The 20,616-nt window shown below is 41.3% G+C and overlaps 1 protein-coding gene across 1 annotated transcript; it reads left to right on the top strand.

Moving 5' to 3' along the window:
* Positions 1-16,752: 16,752 nt before the first annotated feature.
* fjx1 (four-jointed box kinase 1) lies at positions 16,753-20,184 on the top strand. Its single transcript, XM_088997330.1, has one exon. The coding sequence runs from the start codon at positions 17,054-17,056 to the stop codon at positions 18,302-18,304; it is 1,251 nt and encodes a 416-aa protein (XP_088853456.1). The 5' UTR covers positions 16,753-17,053; the 3' UTR covers positions 18,305-20,184.
* Positions 20,185-20,616: the final 432 nt, after the last annotated feature.

Raw genomic sequence — 20,616 nt, 5'->3', positions numbered from 1 at the left:
CCAGTGTCACCCTGGATGGCCACCTGGAAGGAGGTCTCGGCCGGACGTTGACATGGACGATATGGCTCGTCAAGTGCCGCAATTCAAACTCGACGAGGCGTGGGCTAACGTGGACGTAGCATTGCCAGGCACAGGGTGGAAATGAGACGGGTCCGTTGTACCTGCGGTATCCGATGGTTGGTCGGTTCATTCTGTCACGTTTTGCAAGGTGGTGATGGTGGGTGCGGATCCCAAAAAGCAGGCAGGAGGGAGCAGGAGGTTGTTTGACAAATTGTATTAAAATAAAGGTCAGCAGGAACAAAATGTAAAACATCAAAATGATCTGAACAGAAAAACGTATCAAAAGAAAACCAAGTGTAAAAGTCCGCCAAGGTTAAACAAACACATGCACAGCATACAATGCATGCGATTGCAGACAAAGCATGCAACAAACAATGAACCGACACCGGATGGTCGTGCCGGGAGTCCTTTTAAGTGTCACTGATTAAAACGACCAGCACCTGCGAGACTGCAGGCAGGGCTGACGTCGCTACACGTTGGTCGCCAATCCGAACGTGGCAGTCCGCCACTGATCGGGACGACCAGCACCTGTGCAGGTGCAGGCGGGGCCGGCAGCGCCACCCGTTGGTCGCCAACCAGATCATGACGATTACAGAGTAGTTTTCTCAGTTTGACCTCTATTCCTGAAGAGGCAATGCAATTAAGCAACACAAATTAATAATCATGTTGGTCTTCATGCATCAAGTTACTGATTACAATTCTGACACTTTAGATAATGTATTTTAATCGGAAGATAAATCAAGACAGAAATCAAACACGTGTTAAATAATATCTGTAGGCCCAAAGATGTTCCACGTGCGTGATTTTCTCAATGCAATTGTCCCATCATCATTTTCCAAATTTAAAATGGATTTTGTGCTGATTTCCAACAAGATTTCCAACAAAAACAGACAAAATGATGAAGTGGTTTCAATGTCCAGGAAAATAATTACATCACATCTCACCTGTCTCTATGGTAATGCACCAGACAAAGAATAAACATCGGATATTCTGCACTGTCTTGTTAGAGCTCAGCCTGCTAACATCATTATATTGGTGGAAACTGTCCAGTTAGGTGACATGAAAGACGGAAGCCTGCAGCAGGCTTTTAGCCAAACCAGTCATGTTGTTTCCCAGGAGTGAGCCATGACTGGTAGACGAAAAATGCAGAATGAGATGCAGTCGGTACTTTGAAAAATAAGAGTCTATATACTTTGTCTTCTTTTAAGCCACTTTCAAAATTAATCATATCTTACTCTTTTCAATTCACAATTTCTTTGTGCATAAAAGTATGAGTTATCCTCACCACAAAATGTCTGATATGTTTCTTTTTTTTCTGACAGTCAACGGGAGAGTGAATTTGAGCAAAATTAAATACTGTTTGAGTTGTACCGGGTGTAGGAACGTAGAGGAAGGGCAAGCCCCCGACAGGGTCTGATTGCCCAGCAGCATGACGAGGAGGAGAAATGTAGCATCCTTGCTTAAGGTGTTGGCTCTATGGGCCCACTTCCTGTGGTAGTGAGATATCAAAAGTTATGAGGAATCACAGTATCAAATATCACAATTAGCCCCTGTTAAGAGCAGTTTGAAAAGCCTCTGCCAAAGCTAACCATATATTTACGTTAGATTTGAAAAACATTTCTCAATTTACAGTGCATATATACTACTACTACTACTACTACTACTACTACTACTACTACTACTACGAATAATAATAATAATAATAATAATAATAATAATAATAATAATAATAATAATAATAATAATAATAATAATAATAATAATAATAATAATACATTTAATTACGAGCGACTTACAACAAAAACAAAGCACAAAACAATACAACCAAAAGTAAAATAAGTAAAATGATAAATAATAAAATAGCTGATTGAACGAGACCATGAATGCAATTTTAAATAGATGGGTTTTGAGGTGGGATTTGAAAGTAGGGAGGGAGTCAATATTACGGATGTTGGGCGGAAGTGAATTCCAGATTTTGGGAGCAGAGCGGTTGAAAGCTCAGCATCCCATCGTGGTGAGACGGGCAGAGGGCACATAGAGGTGAAGTTTTGAATTCGATCTGTTGTTTAACAGGGAGTCAGTGGAGCTGCTGGAGGACAGGGGTGATGTGGTGAGAGGAGGGGGTTATAGTGACGTTTCCGGGCTGAAGAATTTTGGACAAGTTGGAGTTTATGGAGAAATTTCTGATTGCCACTGAAGAGAAGTGAGTTACACAATATATATATATATATATATATATATATATAGGGAGAATGAGAGTTAGCTGAATAGATAGTTTGATAGATTTTTTTTTGGTAATTGTCTTTTACTTTTATTTAATTTATTTTTCACCCATCACGTGCCACGTTGCGTGCCTCTAAAAAAATTAAACATCACGGCACTAATGAAGCACATTCATTATAGTTGAGACATCAATGCTTAAACCTATGTAAGTGAAAGAAATAACAACATATGGGAAACTATGCAATTAATTGTCATGAACGTTTTTACTTTCTCACCTGAAGAATTATGGCTACGGAACAGCCACTTTTCAACTGCAACAGTGAACTAAATTTGTAAAAGAACATAAACTCTATTGCGGACATCACCACAGCTCATTTCTGATTGGTCAAACTGACAATGTTCGAACGATGCCTTTGTTCCAACGATCCCCTGTAATCCCTACTCTATATCATCCAAACAACGTTTCTTGTTTTGGAAAAGAAAAAAGGTTTAACCAAGGTTACTTGTTCATGTCCTCTTACCAAATTAAAGACTGTAAATCTTGAAGAAGCCATGTTGACACGACAACTTTGGATTCTGCAGCACTCTGTGGTTCTGTGTTTTTTGAGTCAAACTGCAAATTCTTGAGTTGTTTAGTCAGCTCCCTTCTTGAAAGATGACGGCACATAATGAGCAAGATGTCATTCTTGTAATGCCATATTTCATACTGAAGCAGAAGTACTGTAAATGTCACAGAGCATTTCCAACAGGTCTGCTCACATGTTGCAACGTGGAGCTGTGAGGTCTCTGACATGACACATCCAGATCGCGGCTTTTTGTTTGTCATTCACTTCCTTTCCGTTGTCCTTGTTGACCATTAGGTGACTGTTGCTGGGCAACTGACGCAAATAAGAGCACATGAACACAGCACCATACAGCTACTGTATCCCACAATGTCAATGTGTTGTTTGTGAACCATGACAACCAGCAGTTTGCAGTGGGTCTATTTTTATCCTCTTCTGTCCTCCACCAGCATGCCATCATCAATGCTGTATCATGATGTTGGAAGGTGTGATGTGTAGAGAAAGACATGAGAGAGACTGAAGTAGAGAAAGAAGATCGGGCGGTTGATGTGATTGAGAACCAGAATGTGGCCCATTGGGCCACTGTAAAGTTGAAAAACACCATCTCAATGGCCATGAGCAAAACTATATATTTTAGCACATCATCTCCTAATTCCAGTCTTATTACTTTGGTCCAACAGTGCCACTGGAAGTTAGTGTACACTCCCCAAGCATTCTTTGCCATCTGCATCAGAACCTACAATTCTCAAGGAGTCTCCAGATACAAGCAATGGATCCCAATTGTTATTTAAGAGTTGTGCAAGCTAGGTTGGGCAGAAAAAAACACTTTAATCAACAAGAGGTCACTCATCAAGACCTTACACAGAAAAGAAACTGGAGTGGAGTGCCATAGCCATGTCATCTTACTGGGTGTGCCCAGGAGCTTTATTATAATGTGCTTCAAGGACGGTTTTGTTTGTCTTCGTATTGTCTGTTCCTCAATGATTTAAAAAAGTATGTAGTATGAACAGGGGGAAAATGAACACATGGGACTGGTTGTGTGTGTAAAATTGACACAGAGTCCGATGATTGGTAGATTCATAAATAGTCAGACGACTTTAGTCATGCGGCATTATGTAAAAATGTCATCCAGATGGTCCCTAAAACTAAATTGTTTTCATTTATTTCTGTTTGTTTTTTATGCAGTTCAGTTTTGCTGCCTTTATTTTTAGTTGTAAAGCAAAAATTAACTTAATTTCCTAGATAGAAACATAAAAGACTACAAATTCATCATTGCTCTGGTGAAGGCAACACGAAATACTTTAGTTTTATTCAAGCTTAGCCTGTGACTTTATAGACAGGAGATTTTAGCCTGCAACCTCAATAATTAAAGCGTGCACAAAGTCTCTTAAATCTCTTTTTAGTACCTGACAAAGTATTTTATAGCCCACTGTGCATGCTCCATCAATATGTTAAATACTCAGCAGACATGCGTGACACGTTTTCAGGATGAACATCTGTGTTATTGAATGGATGTGACTCATTTTGACCTCAGTGGCTAACGATAATAATAATAATAACGATAATAATAATAAGCTACGTAATCTGTGAAGAAAGTATGGAAACTAATGTTCTGTTTTTTTTCAGAAACTTTTTCAGTGCAATTCTAGTGTTAGCTCATCCGAAGAGAAAAGCATCTGAATTTACGTAAACCAAGATGCAGTTCGTATACAAACAGAAATAAAATGTTAAGTACCTATCTATAATTTTATTCGAGACTAGGTAAATCCAAAATCTTTCCAAGGAGGAAAGGTATAACATGTGCAGTGGGTGCTTGTGCAAGTCACATGCAATATGGGGCACTGAATTCCACTGCCCACATCCAAGAACATTTAAACAGAGTTACCGTTAAAATTGACGACATTTCCTTTGGCTGAGTGGCTCTTGTCTCCGATGGTAACGAGTCCAATCCAAAAAAGTCTGCATGGAGACATGGTGGTAGCCTTGCGCAGCCAGGCTTGTCAAGCTGAGTTTTCTTTTTGTATTGAATTTAGTGAAATTACCTAAACACATTTTGCGAAAGTTATGTGGAGCCCGGGCCACATGGACAAAGACAGTTGTGGTAGATTTATGATCTTAAACAGCTGTGTTTACCATGGTTATAGCAAAACACGATTATTTCCAATAACTTTATCTGTGAGGGGTTGTGAGTTTGATGCCCATGTAGATGTCACATAGTATTATTTTTTTGTCTGAAAAAAAAAAGAAATTCCTCATTAGTTTGTCAACGGAGTGAATGTTACTTGTTGAATGATATTGCGGTCCAACACCCAACTCCACCACTACCACTTACAACACAGGTATAATAATAAATGCAATAAAACATACCGGTAATCCACCGCAGCCACCATTGCATATGACAACGCTAATTATTATTAGAGTGGGTGTAGTTTGTTGTGTTATAAAACAGCACTGTATGATTACAAGGTACATGATGCCATAGCAATCATTTTGATGATCGAGTTTTTTGGTCACAGCTAAATATTATCATATATACATTTACAGCATTTCCAACCATCCATCCATCTTTGGACAGGAGTCAGGGAACACCCTGAAATAGTTGTTTGTCAGAGGGTATCATGAATGCTTGAACTTTTAAGGTCACATACAAGTCTAACTTTGTGAAGAAGAGCAGACTCTTGTGGCAAAATATGGAAACTGTCACGGTTTGCGAGGTGGTGATGGCGGGTGCGGATCCCAAAAAGCAGGCAGGAGGGAGCAGGAGGTTGTTTGACAAATTGTATTAAAATAAAGTCAGCAGGAACAAAAAGTAAAACATCAAAATCATCTGAATGGAAAAAATACAAAGTTGCAAAAGAAGACCAAAAGTAAAAGTCCGCCAAGGTTAAACAAACACATACACAATGCATGCAGCAAACAAGCAGCAAACAATGAACCGACAACGGATGGTCGTGCTGGGTGTCCTTTTAAGTGACAGTGATTATAACGACCAGCACCTGCGAGGCTGTCGGCAGGGCTGACGTAGCTACCCGTTGGTCGCCAATCTGATCGGGACGACCAGCCGACAGCGCCCCCCGTTGGTCGCCAACCAGATCATGACAGAAACAAAAACAACAAAAATACAACACAAAAAAAATGTTGCTCAGAAGTGCTAATATTCTAAAAGGGGTTTTCATGTTGATACAGAAAATTCATACTACAGTGTCACAAGTCACTATACTCTCAAATGCATACTTTATTTGATTCTTGTTTGTTTTGTTTTTCAATTAAAGATCAACCGTTGTGAAAAAAAAAATACATTTTATGCATAAGCGCCTTTCAAAACTCTCAAGGACACTTTACTGTCAGTTTTTCTGCGGGTGATCAGCGGCAGCGACATGCGCCAGCGTTCACTCAACCCGGAAGTAACACACACACACAAACACATACAAATACAAACACAAACACATCCACAATAACTCAAATTATTTACTGTGGTCTAACCTTTTGACAGTACAAAAATTTCGCATTTAAGCGCTATATAAATCAATATATTGTATTGTATTGCCTACATGAGCTATATTATACAAAAGGCTCAAAAATAAAAGGCCTGATATGTACAACCTGCACATTTATTAAAGCCTTTACAAACATGATAAAGCGCTTGAGAAATTATGTGATCATGTGTCAAACAGAGATACAGTATTTAAAAGCGCTGGAGATATGTGCCAGAAATAGCAGCACGACATGCTCTCAAGGAACAAAACGAAATTATCCAGATAACTGCGGATTTATTTTATCTTTCTGATTTGCATTTGCAAATGGTTACGCCAGGCTCAGCCTACGAGTCAATTATGGTGCTGCCAAGTTTTTTGGTGCCAACCACAAGCCTTTTTATTAATGCGGTAGGTTGTCGGTGGACATCCTCCTACGCAACTCAGCAATAAAGGGTCATTTGTCACAGAGGCTGTCCAAGCACAGCTGCATATAAAAAGTTGTAGCTTGCATAAATGAACAAGCATTCCCGCTCATGGAAATTAGACAAATTTAATTATTGACCCTTTGAAACGCATTGACATTCGCAGTAAAGAGACCACAGGGACTTAATTTTTCAAATAGCCCTGGGTGGACGCTGAGATTTCAGCTAATGTTAATTAAAGGTCACGTTTAATCAGCAACATGCAGCTATAAAAACGTTCTCCCGAGCACGATTGGAGATTTTTATGATGTTTGACTCTCACGCTCTCCCTCTAGAGGGAGGCAGAGACTATAAATCTATAAAATGGCCTTCACTGGTTCATGAGCAGAATCCTAAACAGCATTGAATTGTAAATAATCCATGCCTTGACTTTTATCCTCCCATAAAAATATTCACTGATCAAATCCATAAAGAAAATAATGCAAGCAAGCACACATTGTACAACTCCATATATCTGTTGATATTTTCCCTCTTTCCGCCATCTGTTACAGCCAATAAGGGCAGGAAAGCGGAAACAAGAGATTATTATCGCAGGCTCGCAGCAAGTGAAAAAGGTATTTCTCACTGGACAACAAGGTAGCATATCTAATATCTTTGATTTCATTATTTCTACTTCTATCCCCTTCTGTCTGTGCTGGCTGACTCTTTGCTCAATTCTCTCCGCCCTCCTTTTATCAGTAAAGAGCCATGTACTGCCTCTGCCCTCACCCTTCATTTATTCAATTGGACCTTCTTTGCTGTTAATAGAAGTGATCACTCTTTCTTAAACAGCATGCCTGTAACCTATGTTCTGACAGCCAACATTGACACAAGCTTTTCTCGTGAAGCACAAGTGATATTCCGGCCACATGGGAAGTAGAATAACTGCAACACCTACACTTCTGGGCAAAGGCTCGTTCCACAGGGCCCAAACAATAAAAGACACAAAGCTCCCAACCCACCACCCATCTCAAGTGAAATAAAGCAGATTGCAATTGTTCAGCAACCTTGTGTGACAAGATGTAAAAGCATTTTACATTGTGTTTTCAGAATCTGTCAGATTTAGTGATGGAACAAGGGAAGTGGAATGTCAAGCATGCTGCGTTTTTCAGAGGGATAAAGATTGAATAATCAGCCATGTGGATTCCTCCTGAGCATTTTTGTAAGCAGACAGCTCGACAACATTTATATTTAGCGGCACTGGGCAAATTCATTTACTGTAGTTACTTAAACGACTTTTCCATGTGGCTTGCTTGTTTGCCAAGTGCTCGCCTCAATGGGGGCTGTCAACACAGTCCACCTTTTAGGTCAAAGGGGTCATGTTTGTGTTCCCTCAGAGTTGCTCTTACTTTCCTCAATTCATCATTAGGAGAAATGAAGAAAAATAAAAATGCTGAGCTTTCGCATCTGTATTACGTTTTGTTCAAATGTTGTGCTTCATGTACTTGATTTGTGCGCTGTTATAAATGCAAGCCATTAGTTAATAATAATAATATTTTTTTTTTTAATCGACTTAATTCCAATTATTCATCTTGTATGCAATGACGTATATTGTTGAGTTCTGGACCCTTTTGTTATACTTTATATGTTGTTTGATTAGCCTTTTCAGAGTATTCATGTTGACAATATAGTGGGCAGGTGTGCCAAGTGTCGATTGTAAAATGAACGTCTATTTAAAGGGAGGCACTTAATTCGACATACAAACACATTTGCATCTTTCCCCATTCAGGGACTATTAAAGGTTTTCTGATTATGATTCTGTTTTGTTGTAGTCAACGTTTGTTGTCTTAATTACAACTTTAATGACTATTTGTGTTTTTTGTGTTGTGTCAGATTATTTATTTATGTTTTTATTTTTTAACTTCAAGAGTGGCTGCCTTTATAGCAGTTCCTGTATTTTGTGTATTTACTTCTTTTCCCATCCTCTCACTTTCATAACTTTGCTGCTGTGAAATGTACATTTCTCCACAGTGAGAATAATAAAGGCTAATCTAATCTAGTATAGGCGAATCTAATCTAAATCATATATTTGCCATACACAAATGTGGGACTTCGAATGCCCGTTTGAAAATACCATTTCAACAAATTGGATTTGGATAGAACAGGCCATGCTCATGCACATGTATGCTGGTCAAAATTAATAATGAGCACCAGCATATGTTTTATTTTTTTCATTTTAAAGCAACACATTGTTTTGTTTTGTTTGTTTTTTTTACATTTTTGCAAGTACCTGACCCGCCATGCGCTGGTGAGTCATCTAGTATATAAACAGACATACATTTTTGCGTGCTATGTTCATAACTCAGTCAAGGCAAATGGCTGTATTCTACTTAACACGTTAGTTATGTTGTGGCCCTTCTGGCGTATCTCAATAAATGTAAGATGTCTGCATATATATTAGACAGCAAATCATGCTTTTCTGCCTGAGCTCCTTCTGCTCCGAGTGTAATTTATGGTTGTGGCTGTTCGGGTTGAAATTTACAGAAGACAGGAGGAACAAAAGATTAGGCAGCACATCAAGATTCATTCAGTTCTTATATGATGAGAACAACGCTTCATGCTGCTCGGCCATTAAGATTCCTGCTGAAACATGAGTGCTGAAATGTTAGAACGACATGAGATCACCATCTCAAATTCAAAATCATGACACGGTGCATTTTTATCTGTACAAATGCTTGAACAACTCTATTAACACCCACTCTCAACAGTCCTTTCGACACACGAATTAAAACAACACACAAAGCGTACTCGAGTCAATAAGGCATTTAACAGGAAGGTAGAGTCGAACAATTCACAGATTTATTTAACAGGGCTTTGGCATGAAGGTCAAGGGGTGAAATCCAGGAGATTGGACACTGATTCTTTAATCAAGTGGGTGGATGCTACACGCTCTTGTGATTTCTCAAACATGAAAGAGCCCCCACGTGCATCGGAATGACAATCGGTCACTTTCCCGTGACTCGCCAAGTGTACTTAGTGCCACTACAAGACAGCTAAATGCATCCTGCGTTTTCCTCCATGACTGGAGGAGTAATACAGCATTCAGTGGCATCTCGATTTTCATTAGCGACCATTAATAGATTGGTCATCAGCTCGTGTTTGAGAAAATTGCTAAAGACACGGGACTGAAATTGCACAGGATGGAAGGAGGAAATGGACAGATTTCCATTTGCTGTGAGGCAAACACAAGTCCCAACAGAGCAAAATTGCTTGAATATTCATAGAGGACTCATTCTCATCACTGGCTGAGAGACTTTGTGACAGGTTGTAAAGTATCTTATTTCATATTTTGGTTACATTCGCGTAGTTCTTGGTGCTAATGATCCAGGGCTACTTGTACCAGTTTTAGTACTAAAAGGTGACCAGCAACAGTGTCCTATCATAGGGTTTAATGTCATTGAGCGTCTTGTGTTAGATAGCCTCTCTAATGAGACACAAACAGGGGATACAGAAAAGCTCTTGAAATCGGTTAGACTAGCTTTTCCCCACCTTAAGCGCAATAAAGCTGCCACTTTCATAAAAGCAGTTAGTGTGGGACAAGCGCATGAGTACCGTGTAAAAACAACAAATGAGAGATTCACTATAGCTAGGCATAGCTCACTTCTTATTCCATGCAAAGTACAGGCTAAGCCCTTTAAGGAAGATGTTACATTGATTTTTGAGCCATGTGAAAACCCACAGTGGCCAGATGGCCTCGAGTTTTGTGACTCGTTGGTCTCAGTAAAGGCAGGTTCTATCCCTAGGATAGTCGTTAGTGTCCAGAACCCTACTAACCATGACATCAGGTTTCCAGTAAAGACTATTATTGGTACACTGCAGTCAGTAGGGTCTGTCTACCCAGCGAACATATTTAAAAGAGACCTTCCTTCAGCGGTTGTCAATGAGGTCCATGTCCAGGATACCACCATCCCTCTCAGTGAGCAGTGGGACCCCCCAATTGACCTTTCTCATCTGGACGAAGATAAAAGAAAGACCGTTCAGCAGATGGTGAGAGAGGAATCAGCATCATTTTCAAAAACGGACGACGACATAGGGTGTGTGGAAAACCTACAAATGGACATTTTGTTAAAAGACACTGATCCTGTTTCAAAGACATATATGTCTGTCCCAAAGCCACTGTACAGAGAGGTGAAATACTATTTACAGGACTTGATAGCGCAGGGGTGGGTGGAAAAGTCCACTTCCTCCTACTCATCCCCTGACAAGATGCCGGAAATGGATCCGGAAGAGGATGATGAGGAGGATGAGTATTATCCAGTGTGGCATCGCCAGAGCACCCGACCAGACTCACCAGAACTGCGGGACGTGAGCTTCGTGGAGACAACCCACCATGATGACAATCAACTGGGGAATGAACTGCCGGGGACAGAGCCGGGAGCCTCAGGAGGGCAACATTGGTCCGGAAAATGATTCACCTGGGACGGTGTGTCCCCCTTTTCCCCAGCCACCCCCCAGTAATCCTGATATTGGGGGAAATCAACGGCCACGACGAGAACACAGGAGACCCAAGGTATTCACGTATGATAGCCTTGGTACGCCATCTTGTTACAATGTAGGGACAGTACCTTGTTATGGTGAACAGACAATGCCTTGGATGTATGGTGCTCACCCCTATTATGCCACGGAGTACTACAGAGATGGTTAATCGACACTTCCGTTTGATAGCACAGTGAGATGGAAACAAGAAGACCCGATGAGCCCTGATGTGTATAATTAAAACGGAATGTATGAAAGGAGTTCCAGTCTGTGAACTGTTGATTGTTATAATGTAAACAGAATGTATGAAAAGAGTTCCAGTCTGTAAACTGTTCATTATTATAGTTCATATTTGGATGCAGTTCATATTACTGTGCGTAATTGTTTTGGGCATGTCGTCCAGAGCATTTATGTATTTACTAGTACGTATGTTGGGGACAACATCTATTTTGAGGGGGAGTATGTGACAGGTTGTAAAGTATCTTATTTCATATTTTGGTTACATTCGCGTAGTTCTATTGGTTTACAAATGATATATATCGAAAATGTTTATTTAAACAAGGAACGCCTGCTTCGGTTAGTGTTACGTGTCGGACCGATTTAGATCGTTGGACAGGAAATTGTTGTGCGCATACGTTTGCATTACATCTGGGCATTCGAAGTAAACCACTGTTGAGTCAAGACGTATCGCACTGCTTGTCTTGTGGTTTTTTTCTGGATCCCACAACACCGTATCTCCCTTACCATAGTGGAGAGCGCAACAACTTCAGCTTCTACCTAGTAACAGCAGACAGGAGCCTGGTTTTAAGATAGTATTAGACACTGCATTGAGAATGCAACTCGAATGAAACAACTACGTAATTGACTTGGAGACTAGTGCATTTATTCCTCAGTTAAGGCACTTTTTTTGCAGTAGTCATTCAGATGAAAAGAGTGCAAATTCAAGGATATAGTGTCAAGCAGTCTGCAGCCATCAAGTCTTCAACTCTTAGAAACTGGTTTTCATTCCGTCCTAATTAAACACCCGTCGAGAGAGACACATTCTCCCTTCAAGGTTGCCCTTATCTCTTATCAGTTGGGTCTCATTCTCAAGGAATTTAGCCCTTAACTTCCTGAGTCTGTCACGGTTTGCGAGGTGGTGATGGCGGGTGCGGATCCCAAAAAGCAGGCAGGAGGGAGCAGGAGGTTGTATTTGAGAAATTGTATTAAAATAAAGTCAGCAGGAACAAAATGTAAAACATCAAAATTATCTGAATGGAAAAACAATACAAAGTAGCAAAAGAAGACCAAAAGTAAAAGTCCGCCAAGGTTAAACAAACACATGCACAGCATACACAATGCATGCAACAAACAGCAAACAATGAACCGACACCCGATGGTCGTGCCGGGTGTCCTTTTAAGTGTCAGTGATTAAAACGACCAGCACCTGCGAGGCTGCAGGCAGGGCTGACGTCGCTACCCGTTGGTCGGCAATCTGATTGGAACGACCAGCACCTTTGCAGGTGCAGGCGGGGCTGACAGCGCCCCCTGTTGGTCGCCAACCAGATCATGACAGTGTCACGCTGGTAATTTACGAACATTGGAATGAAACTCAAACTTAGGGAGATTTACAGAGCATTGTTCACAGACGATATGAAGCAAACGCAAGTACAGCAAATAATAAATGAATTTAATACACACCTTTTAAAACTCCTTGAATATTTGATCAACATAAAAAACAAAGGAATGCCTGAAAAAAAACCAAGATTTTCCAATTTTGGGTTGAGCCAGACCATGTGTGTCAATCTTTAGGGGAGAGGGCAAACAAAGCACAGGCACAAGACTAAAACAAAACGCTTTGAGTAAATGCAAATGAAAAAAAAAGATACATTTTTTTAGTCCAAAATAAAATGTGTTCAGTTAAAAATACACTGGTGCTTTGAGACACGAGTAAACCAAATTAAGAGTTTTAAGGTTTTAAATGATCCAATGGAAGCTGTTCTCAGCATTTTATAATTTGTCGTTTGTATGTCGTTGGCGCGTCATACAAAAAGATATTGTGGAGCATTGTGGAATCGGAATAGGTGATGTTTTACGGCGCATTTTATTGAAGTCACATTTGTCATTTTTAAGCATATTATTGTGCCTTTTTGATGTCTTGTTTTTGTACAGGTGTCGTAAAATAGTTTAAATCATGTGATTGTGTGCAGTTAAATTATGGCTAATTTTGGTCACATTGAATCTTGCAGTTTGATTTTCAATGCTTGTGATGCAATTAACAAGACCCTGGTCTCTTCTGGCACAAGGGAACTATTAGTGTGTTTATTTTATTTAAAGAATAGCTTTTTCTGACAATAACAGCTAGTGTATGCTTACGTTTTGTTTGTTGTTGTTTTTTTCCTGTCACAGGCCACCCCAATGAATCAAATACTGGCTATTACTTTTGACATATGTGAGGTACACTCAGAAGCTGCCCCTAAACCTTCATTCTTTGACCTCGCAAGTGGTTTCATCATTGTGGGAATAGTTGTGGGAATGTTTGTGTGGAAGGAGTAGACGTGGCTTTCAGTACCATCAAAATCCTTTCGGATGAACTTTGACAGAGCTTGTGAAGCATTAACTTTTGAATTGATAACTTTTTCTCTTTAAGTATTGCAATCACAAAAAACAGACAGGTCCAGTTAGTTCGTAAAGTGGTTTCCAAGTGCCCACTTCACGACAGTTATCTGTGATGGCCCTAGCCAACTTTATATCATCCACTCATGGGGATATATGCTTACAGTTTATCATCATACTTGGTTTCTGCATGTTCTTCATGCCCCTACCAAAAAAAAATGGAAAATGTAGAATACCAACAAAAGGTAAAGGCCGCAAATGCACATGGTTAGACTGTGCTTTGCGTCAAACTTGCACTGGGCACAAAGATAGAGCCAATGGTGCCGAAGCATACTCGCCAGTAGTGCAAACACAAATCAGTGACTTCTTTCTTACCAACCCAGTGTTCATTTTACAAGCTACAAAATAGATGCAAAAACACTTTTCACACCATTTTTTTCAATAACAATAAAAACTTCAAGACTATGAATTCATCCCAATAGGTTACCCCACACGCACTAACCCTATTCTAAATCCCAGAGCAAGAATTGTCAGGCCCTGTGAAATAATTGCCGCTTTCAACCCTAATGGAAAATGTGCACATTCATTATTCAGTCCAGAAGATAAAGTGCTGCAAAGTGCCAGGGGACCTATGACTGACTACTTTTTGTGAACTAACCTTAGACTGTAAAGGAAGCAACACAGATCCCGTGAACTCACTCTCCCTCTGTCCTGTTCCCCAATGTCTTATGTCCTCTCTTCTGGCCATCTGCACAGGCATAGCGACACCACGCAGAGAACCCGAGACCGCATCACAGCTGTGGCGTGTTCAGACCGCTGTTGATGGGCCCACTGCATCTTTGCAGACAGAATGACAGACGGCCTGGCCTCTCTTGTGTCACTATAGCGCTTGACCACAGGCGGCAACGGCTTGTGGAGAAAAGCCAGCCCAGCATTAGACGGTTCTCTGGGGAGCGCTGTAGGTTTTTATGAGGAAACGTGGGGCAGGAATGTGGCACGAGGGGAGGTTGTGCCAAGGTTTGCTGATCTGCAAGATAATCAGAATCAGAATACCTTTATTCGTCCCGCAATGGGGAAATTTGCAGTCCACAGAAGCAATTGAAGAGGGATGGGGTTGGGTGGGAGTGTAAGGATAGAAAACAAGATATTCTAAGCATAACAAAATAAAAACACTTGTCAAGAAACAGATAGGCTTGATATGTGAGCATGCCCACACTTGCGCTGAGGGAAAGAAACACCAGAACCTTGGCTGCTGCTGCACATGGATACTTCGAAAAGCCAACACACATCAGACGGAATTCCAGCAATGCACTTAAGCCTTATTCATTTCCCGTGTCTAGTACCCAAGAGACTGTTGTTGTACTTTAGCTACTTATTTAGTTACAAAGCAACTGAACCAATTTGAAGCAGGATTTTGGAGGGCAGAAACGCATATGAAAAAACAAAGAAAATAAAACATGCATAAGCGACCTTGTCTTCATCACTTTTCACACACAATGTATTGAAAGTTCCTTGCTATCAATTTATTTGGGTCAAAGACGAAATGCGGATTAATTTAGTTAAAACAGATCTCAAAATTAGATTGGGGTGATTTAAAAAAAATCTCCTGAAGAACGTTTTTTGGGGGGAACCATGTTAAAAAAAGTACAATCTGCGGAATACTCAAGATTTCATCACAAAGATTTGAGTGCTAAACAATAAATGCATTACTGTACCAGCAAGGCTTCTTCCATTTTCTATGCTGCTACTTCTCATTAGGGTCACATGTGAGCTGGAGCCTTGCTCAGATGACTTTGGACAAGATGAAGCGCACAGCCTGAGAAGTTTGTTAGTTGATCACAAGACATATGGACACAGAACCACAATGCTTTTCATTAAAAAATGAATACTTTTTAAAAAAAAAATCAATCAAATGCTCAACCAAAAGAAATAAATTACCTCCTTGCGCATATCTGATCATTTACATGCTTAGAAAGGGAGCTGGGAGAGGTATAAACGTATGTGGCACATTCATTCAATTGTTATTTGATTACCAATTTTCCAAAAATACTTTAAAATATTCATACACCAATTTCTCTCCATAGGATAACATATAAAATGATGTCCTGTGATATATAGCATATGTTTCGGTCATAGTAACCACATCTCTTTACTTATTTGCAGTTATCCCTATATTCTAGACTTCCTCTGTGCAAACAACTCTCTTCATATACGTATTAAAGTCAACATACATATTATTCTAGCATTGCAGCAGCAGTTTTAGAAGGTTCCAATGTATTTTCTGACAAACTATGCACTGGCCTATATATATATAAAATTATTATTCTATACTGTTTTTTTATCTGGAGAGTTTTATGTGGGTGAAGGATGAGGTAGATATGTGCTGAATATATTTCACAAAACTGCTGCTTTAAAGTAAAATGATGAAAAAAATAACGACACACTCAACGACTCAGATCGCACTTGTTCCACTCCTCCCTGCTCCGTGATGAATCTTTTTCAGAAAACAGCTGCTCTTAAATAAAGTGATTAAAAAGTATCTTCACTCACACGCATACACACCCAGGCACATACTCAAACGACGCAGAGTGCACTTGCTAAACCCCTCCCTGCTCCCTCTCCTCCGCACGACCCTCCCACCAACCCGGGACTGAAATCACGTGTCTCGCAGCCAAGCTGCTCAACCAGCCAACACTGCCACAAATCAAACATACCCAGCACCGGTTTCCTTTGAGAAGAAAGAAAGAGAGAGAGAGAGAGAGAGAGAGAGAGAGAGAGAGAGAGAGAGAGAGAGAGAGAGAGAGAGAGAGAGAGAGAGAGAGAGAGAGAGAGAGAGAGAGAGAGAGAGAGAGAGAGAGAGAGAGAGAGAGAGAGAGAGAGAGAGAGAGAGAGAGAGAGAGAGAGAGAGTCAGATTATAAACCGTGAGTTGTTCACGGGCAGAGAGCCACTCCATCTCAGAGTAACGATGACGAAGGTTCAGTAGAGGACAAATCCAAAATGCCTCAGAATACCCGGGACGTTTGATAAGGATCTGAGATGAGCGGCACACCGCTTTGGAGTCTCATTCTCAAGCAGTCCGACCTGCAGTCACTTGATCCGGGGGCGCACAGGCTTTTCTTTCGCTACAACTCAACCTCGGATTGAATAGAAGCGGATCTTATTTGATTTGATTTTTTAAATGTTTTTTAAGTCTTCGCCATGAGGTTTGTGACATCCAACTTGTTCGCGGTGCTCTTGATGTGCGCGTTCGCGGGGGTTTTCTACGTGTGGAGCTCACTGGAGGACCGCTTGGATCGACACAAACGAGACTTCGCCGTGGCACGCGCGGGGTCGTTTTACCCGAAAGTCCCCGTGGATCTTTCGGCGAAAACTTTCCGGACTTTGCTTGCTGTCCCGGCGGCGCACAAAAGCCAACACGAGGCTCACAACCTTCGTGAGTACCCAGTGGGAAGTCGCCATGACAACGTGAATAGGAACCAGACGACTCGACAAGAGGGGCTCGTCAATTTGGACCCCCCCGTGGAGGATGGTATATTTTGGAGCGCATGGCTGGAGGATTTACTCCCAGTGGCCTTTACGGAGGAATACGCCCATGCTTGGCGAGACAGGGCAAGGTTGGCGCGGGTCGTGAAGCTGGAGCCAGGATGCGGCAGGACATCCAATCAGCTCGCCACCTTTGCGGATGGCTCCAAAGCGTGCGTGCGCTACGGGATCAACGCGGATCAGGTGCAAGGTGAAACGTTGACCTATTATCTCGCTTGTTTACTGGGCATCACAAACGTGCCCCCGCTGATATTGTCCCAGCTCGACAGCTACAAGGAACAATGGGGGGCGGTGAGGACGCGCCTCGGTGGACTACAATGGAGCGACCACGCCGTGGTTTCTCTCACCGAATGGGTCTACAACCTAAGCGGGGTGGTCACGCCTGCTCCGCTACGCCAGGTGAGCAGCGGGCTGCATCCCAGGCTCCTAAACAAGACCACGGCAGAGCTTATGGATCTCATGCAGTGGAGCGACTTGATCATATTCGACTACATGACGGCCAACTTTGACCGGCTCGTGAGCAACCTGTTCAGCCTGCAGTGGGACGCTCGTGTCATGGAAAGAGACACAAACAATCTCCTGAAAACGCCGCGTGGGGAACTCGTTTTTATCGATAACGAAGCGGGGTTAGTGCACGGTTTCCGGGTGTTGAACATGTGGGAGCAATATCACCGGAATGTGCTGAGCTCCGTGTGCGTGTTCAGGAAGAGGACCGCGCAGCGCGTGGCCGAGCTCCACCAGCGCAGAGACTCCAGGCTAAGGTTGCTGCAGCTCTACAGAGACAGCGAGCCTTTGTCAGCCAAACTGGGCTTCCTTTCAGACGAGCATGCCGCTGTCCTCCAGGACAGGATACACACAATATACAAACACATTCTACATTGCAAAGAGAAGTACGGCCAGCTATGAGCATCCACGGTGGACTATGTGGTCCAAAGAAATAGCCAACTGAACTACCTCATATGGATCTACGTGACACCTACTGTACTTGATAGCTATTTGTGCCAGATTAATCCCTGCTGATTCATCTCACACCATGAATACACACTTGACTCAAACCACATGTAAAGATTACAATAATGACTGCATGGGGTAACATATAACCCCTTGTTTGGATTATTGTTGGATTGTTTTAATCTAGATATGATAAACTCCCAAACCTTACTGTTGACAGTTAAATATTTAATACTTTATTTCGGTAAGCATATGGTCAATTTTCTAGAAAATTATTTTGCACAGTTAAGTTGCTGGACAGGCAGTGTGGCACCTCCATTTTTTTTCAGCCTTAAAAGTGTAGCATTTCAACTGTACACGATGTAAATATTGCTAGCCAACTTGTTTTGGCAAGTCAGAGGTCCACTAATTGAATGTGCATTGTAACATTCCAAACTATCTTGTCCCTTTTTCTCTTTTGAAATATACACTAATTTATGTTGAAACACTGTGTGTTGTTGAACCGTCATTATGGTGCGTCAACCATTTAGCAGCCTGCACAAGCCACTGTGCCGATCATTACAGTGCTCTCATTGTGTTGTATAAATGCGTGGTACTGGCATGAATGTTCCCACTGAGATATCCTGCCAGCCAAAGGCACGCTACAATGGGAAACGCTAATCCTTTATAATCTTACCAGGGATTATGGAGGAGACAAGTGATATCATTTGATACGTTTGTAAAAGGATTTCATATTTCTTAACTATGTTGAAATGTGTTCTCATCTCTGTTTTTCACCTGATCAAGAGCTTGATTTCATGAATTTGTCTATTCAGTTAAAGAGCAAAAAAAAAATGCAGGCTTTGCTCACTGTTTTTCAAAAGTTAAATTTGAACAGTAAAATGGATTCAAAGCGCACGAGTGCCTTAAGGTTAACATGACTTCATCATTACGCTACAACACTGCAAGCGTTTATTTGACCGTTTAAAAAAAGTTTAATTCTTTATTATTTCCTGAACAGATTGGACTTCTCTGATCTTCAAAGCAAAAACCAACTATGCATGTTAAGAGAGCCCTATCTCAGCCTCGCTATTCTGCAGCTGGTATCTTTTACTACTTCTGTATGTTCGGCCAACTCCAGGGTGCATCACTATTTGTAGATCTCGTGGTATGAGAGGTTTTGCGTATGTTATTCGAACAGTGATTCTATGTTTGGAACACGTGCAAATGATTTGTGGTTTGGCCTGGTGGGTCGCAATGGCAGCGACGCGATGTACAGGGTCAAGCAGGTAAGAACGTTTTCACCCGGTGCAACCACCTGCTTCAACCGCTTAGTAGATCAATATGTGCCCTAACTCTGGGAAAAGGAGGTCACGGTAACGAGTTAGCCGCTGGTTCGACGTTTAATATGTCGACTTGTGTTTCACTGGAGTGGGGGTGGTGGGTTCTTACGTGGATTGTGCGTACAGCTGGGCACCATCTAAGCATGCTTGTTCATGCTGAACCCTGCAGAGAGATTTATGACGGGTTGCAGACACCAGGGATTAAACACAATGATTAACTGTGGTCTGCATGTGTAAACCAGACTCACGACCCTCCTGCTTTTTTTATGTCTGACATGATTTGCCTTACATCTTGATCTTTGAGGTTCACATCTTTTGTTCACCGTGATCTTATTTCAGTAGTTATTAGCTATTGGTGAAAATATTTTGAATGATTCCAAAAATGGGCACTTTATAAATCATATGTAGCCCTTTTATGCATGTCTCACACTTTTTTTTTTTTTGGTTCAAGATTTTTAAGTCTACCCCCAATTCTCTTCCACAGGAAACCAAATCTCATGACACATAATGAATTAAACTTTTTCTATCGCTCATGGCATGAAAGCAGTAATGTGGTACTTAATTACAGCCACGGAAATGCCAGTGTACTGTGGTTCTACTCACACGTGGTGCTTGTTTGTGCGTGTGTGTGTGTGCTTGTGTGTGTGTGTGTGTGTGTGTGTGTGTGTGTGTGTGTGTGTGTGTTTGTACGGCTATACTTGTGAGGTCCACAATGATTTTATACCATACGTAGTGAGGACATTTTTGACTTGTGAGGACCGTTAGGTCGGTCCTCACAAGTTTTTCATTGAAAAGGCTTCTAGAAGGTCTAATATGCATCTCTCAAAGCTGCTCACCGTCAGAATAACTTAGCCTGTGACTGTAAAGTGTCCTTGAGAGTTTTGAAAGGTGCTCATAACTTAAATATATTTTTATGATTATTTTCAGGGAGGTCCTCACAAACGC

Source organism: Hippocampus bargibanti, linkage group LG05, assembly GCF_051943395.1.
Source record: "Hippocampus bargibanti isolate YZ-2025 linkage group LG05, ASM5194339v1, whole genome shotgun sequence".
Lineage (NCBI taxonomy): Eukaryota > Metazoa > Chordata > Actinopteri > Syngnathiformes > Syngnathidae > Hippocampus > Hippocampus bargibanti.
Note: the sequence above shows the minus strand (reverse complement) of the source record. Positions and strands in the feature narration are given on the sequence as shown.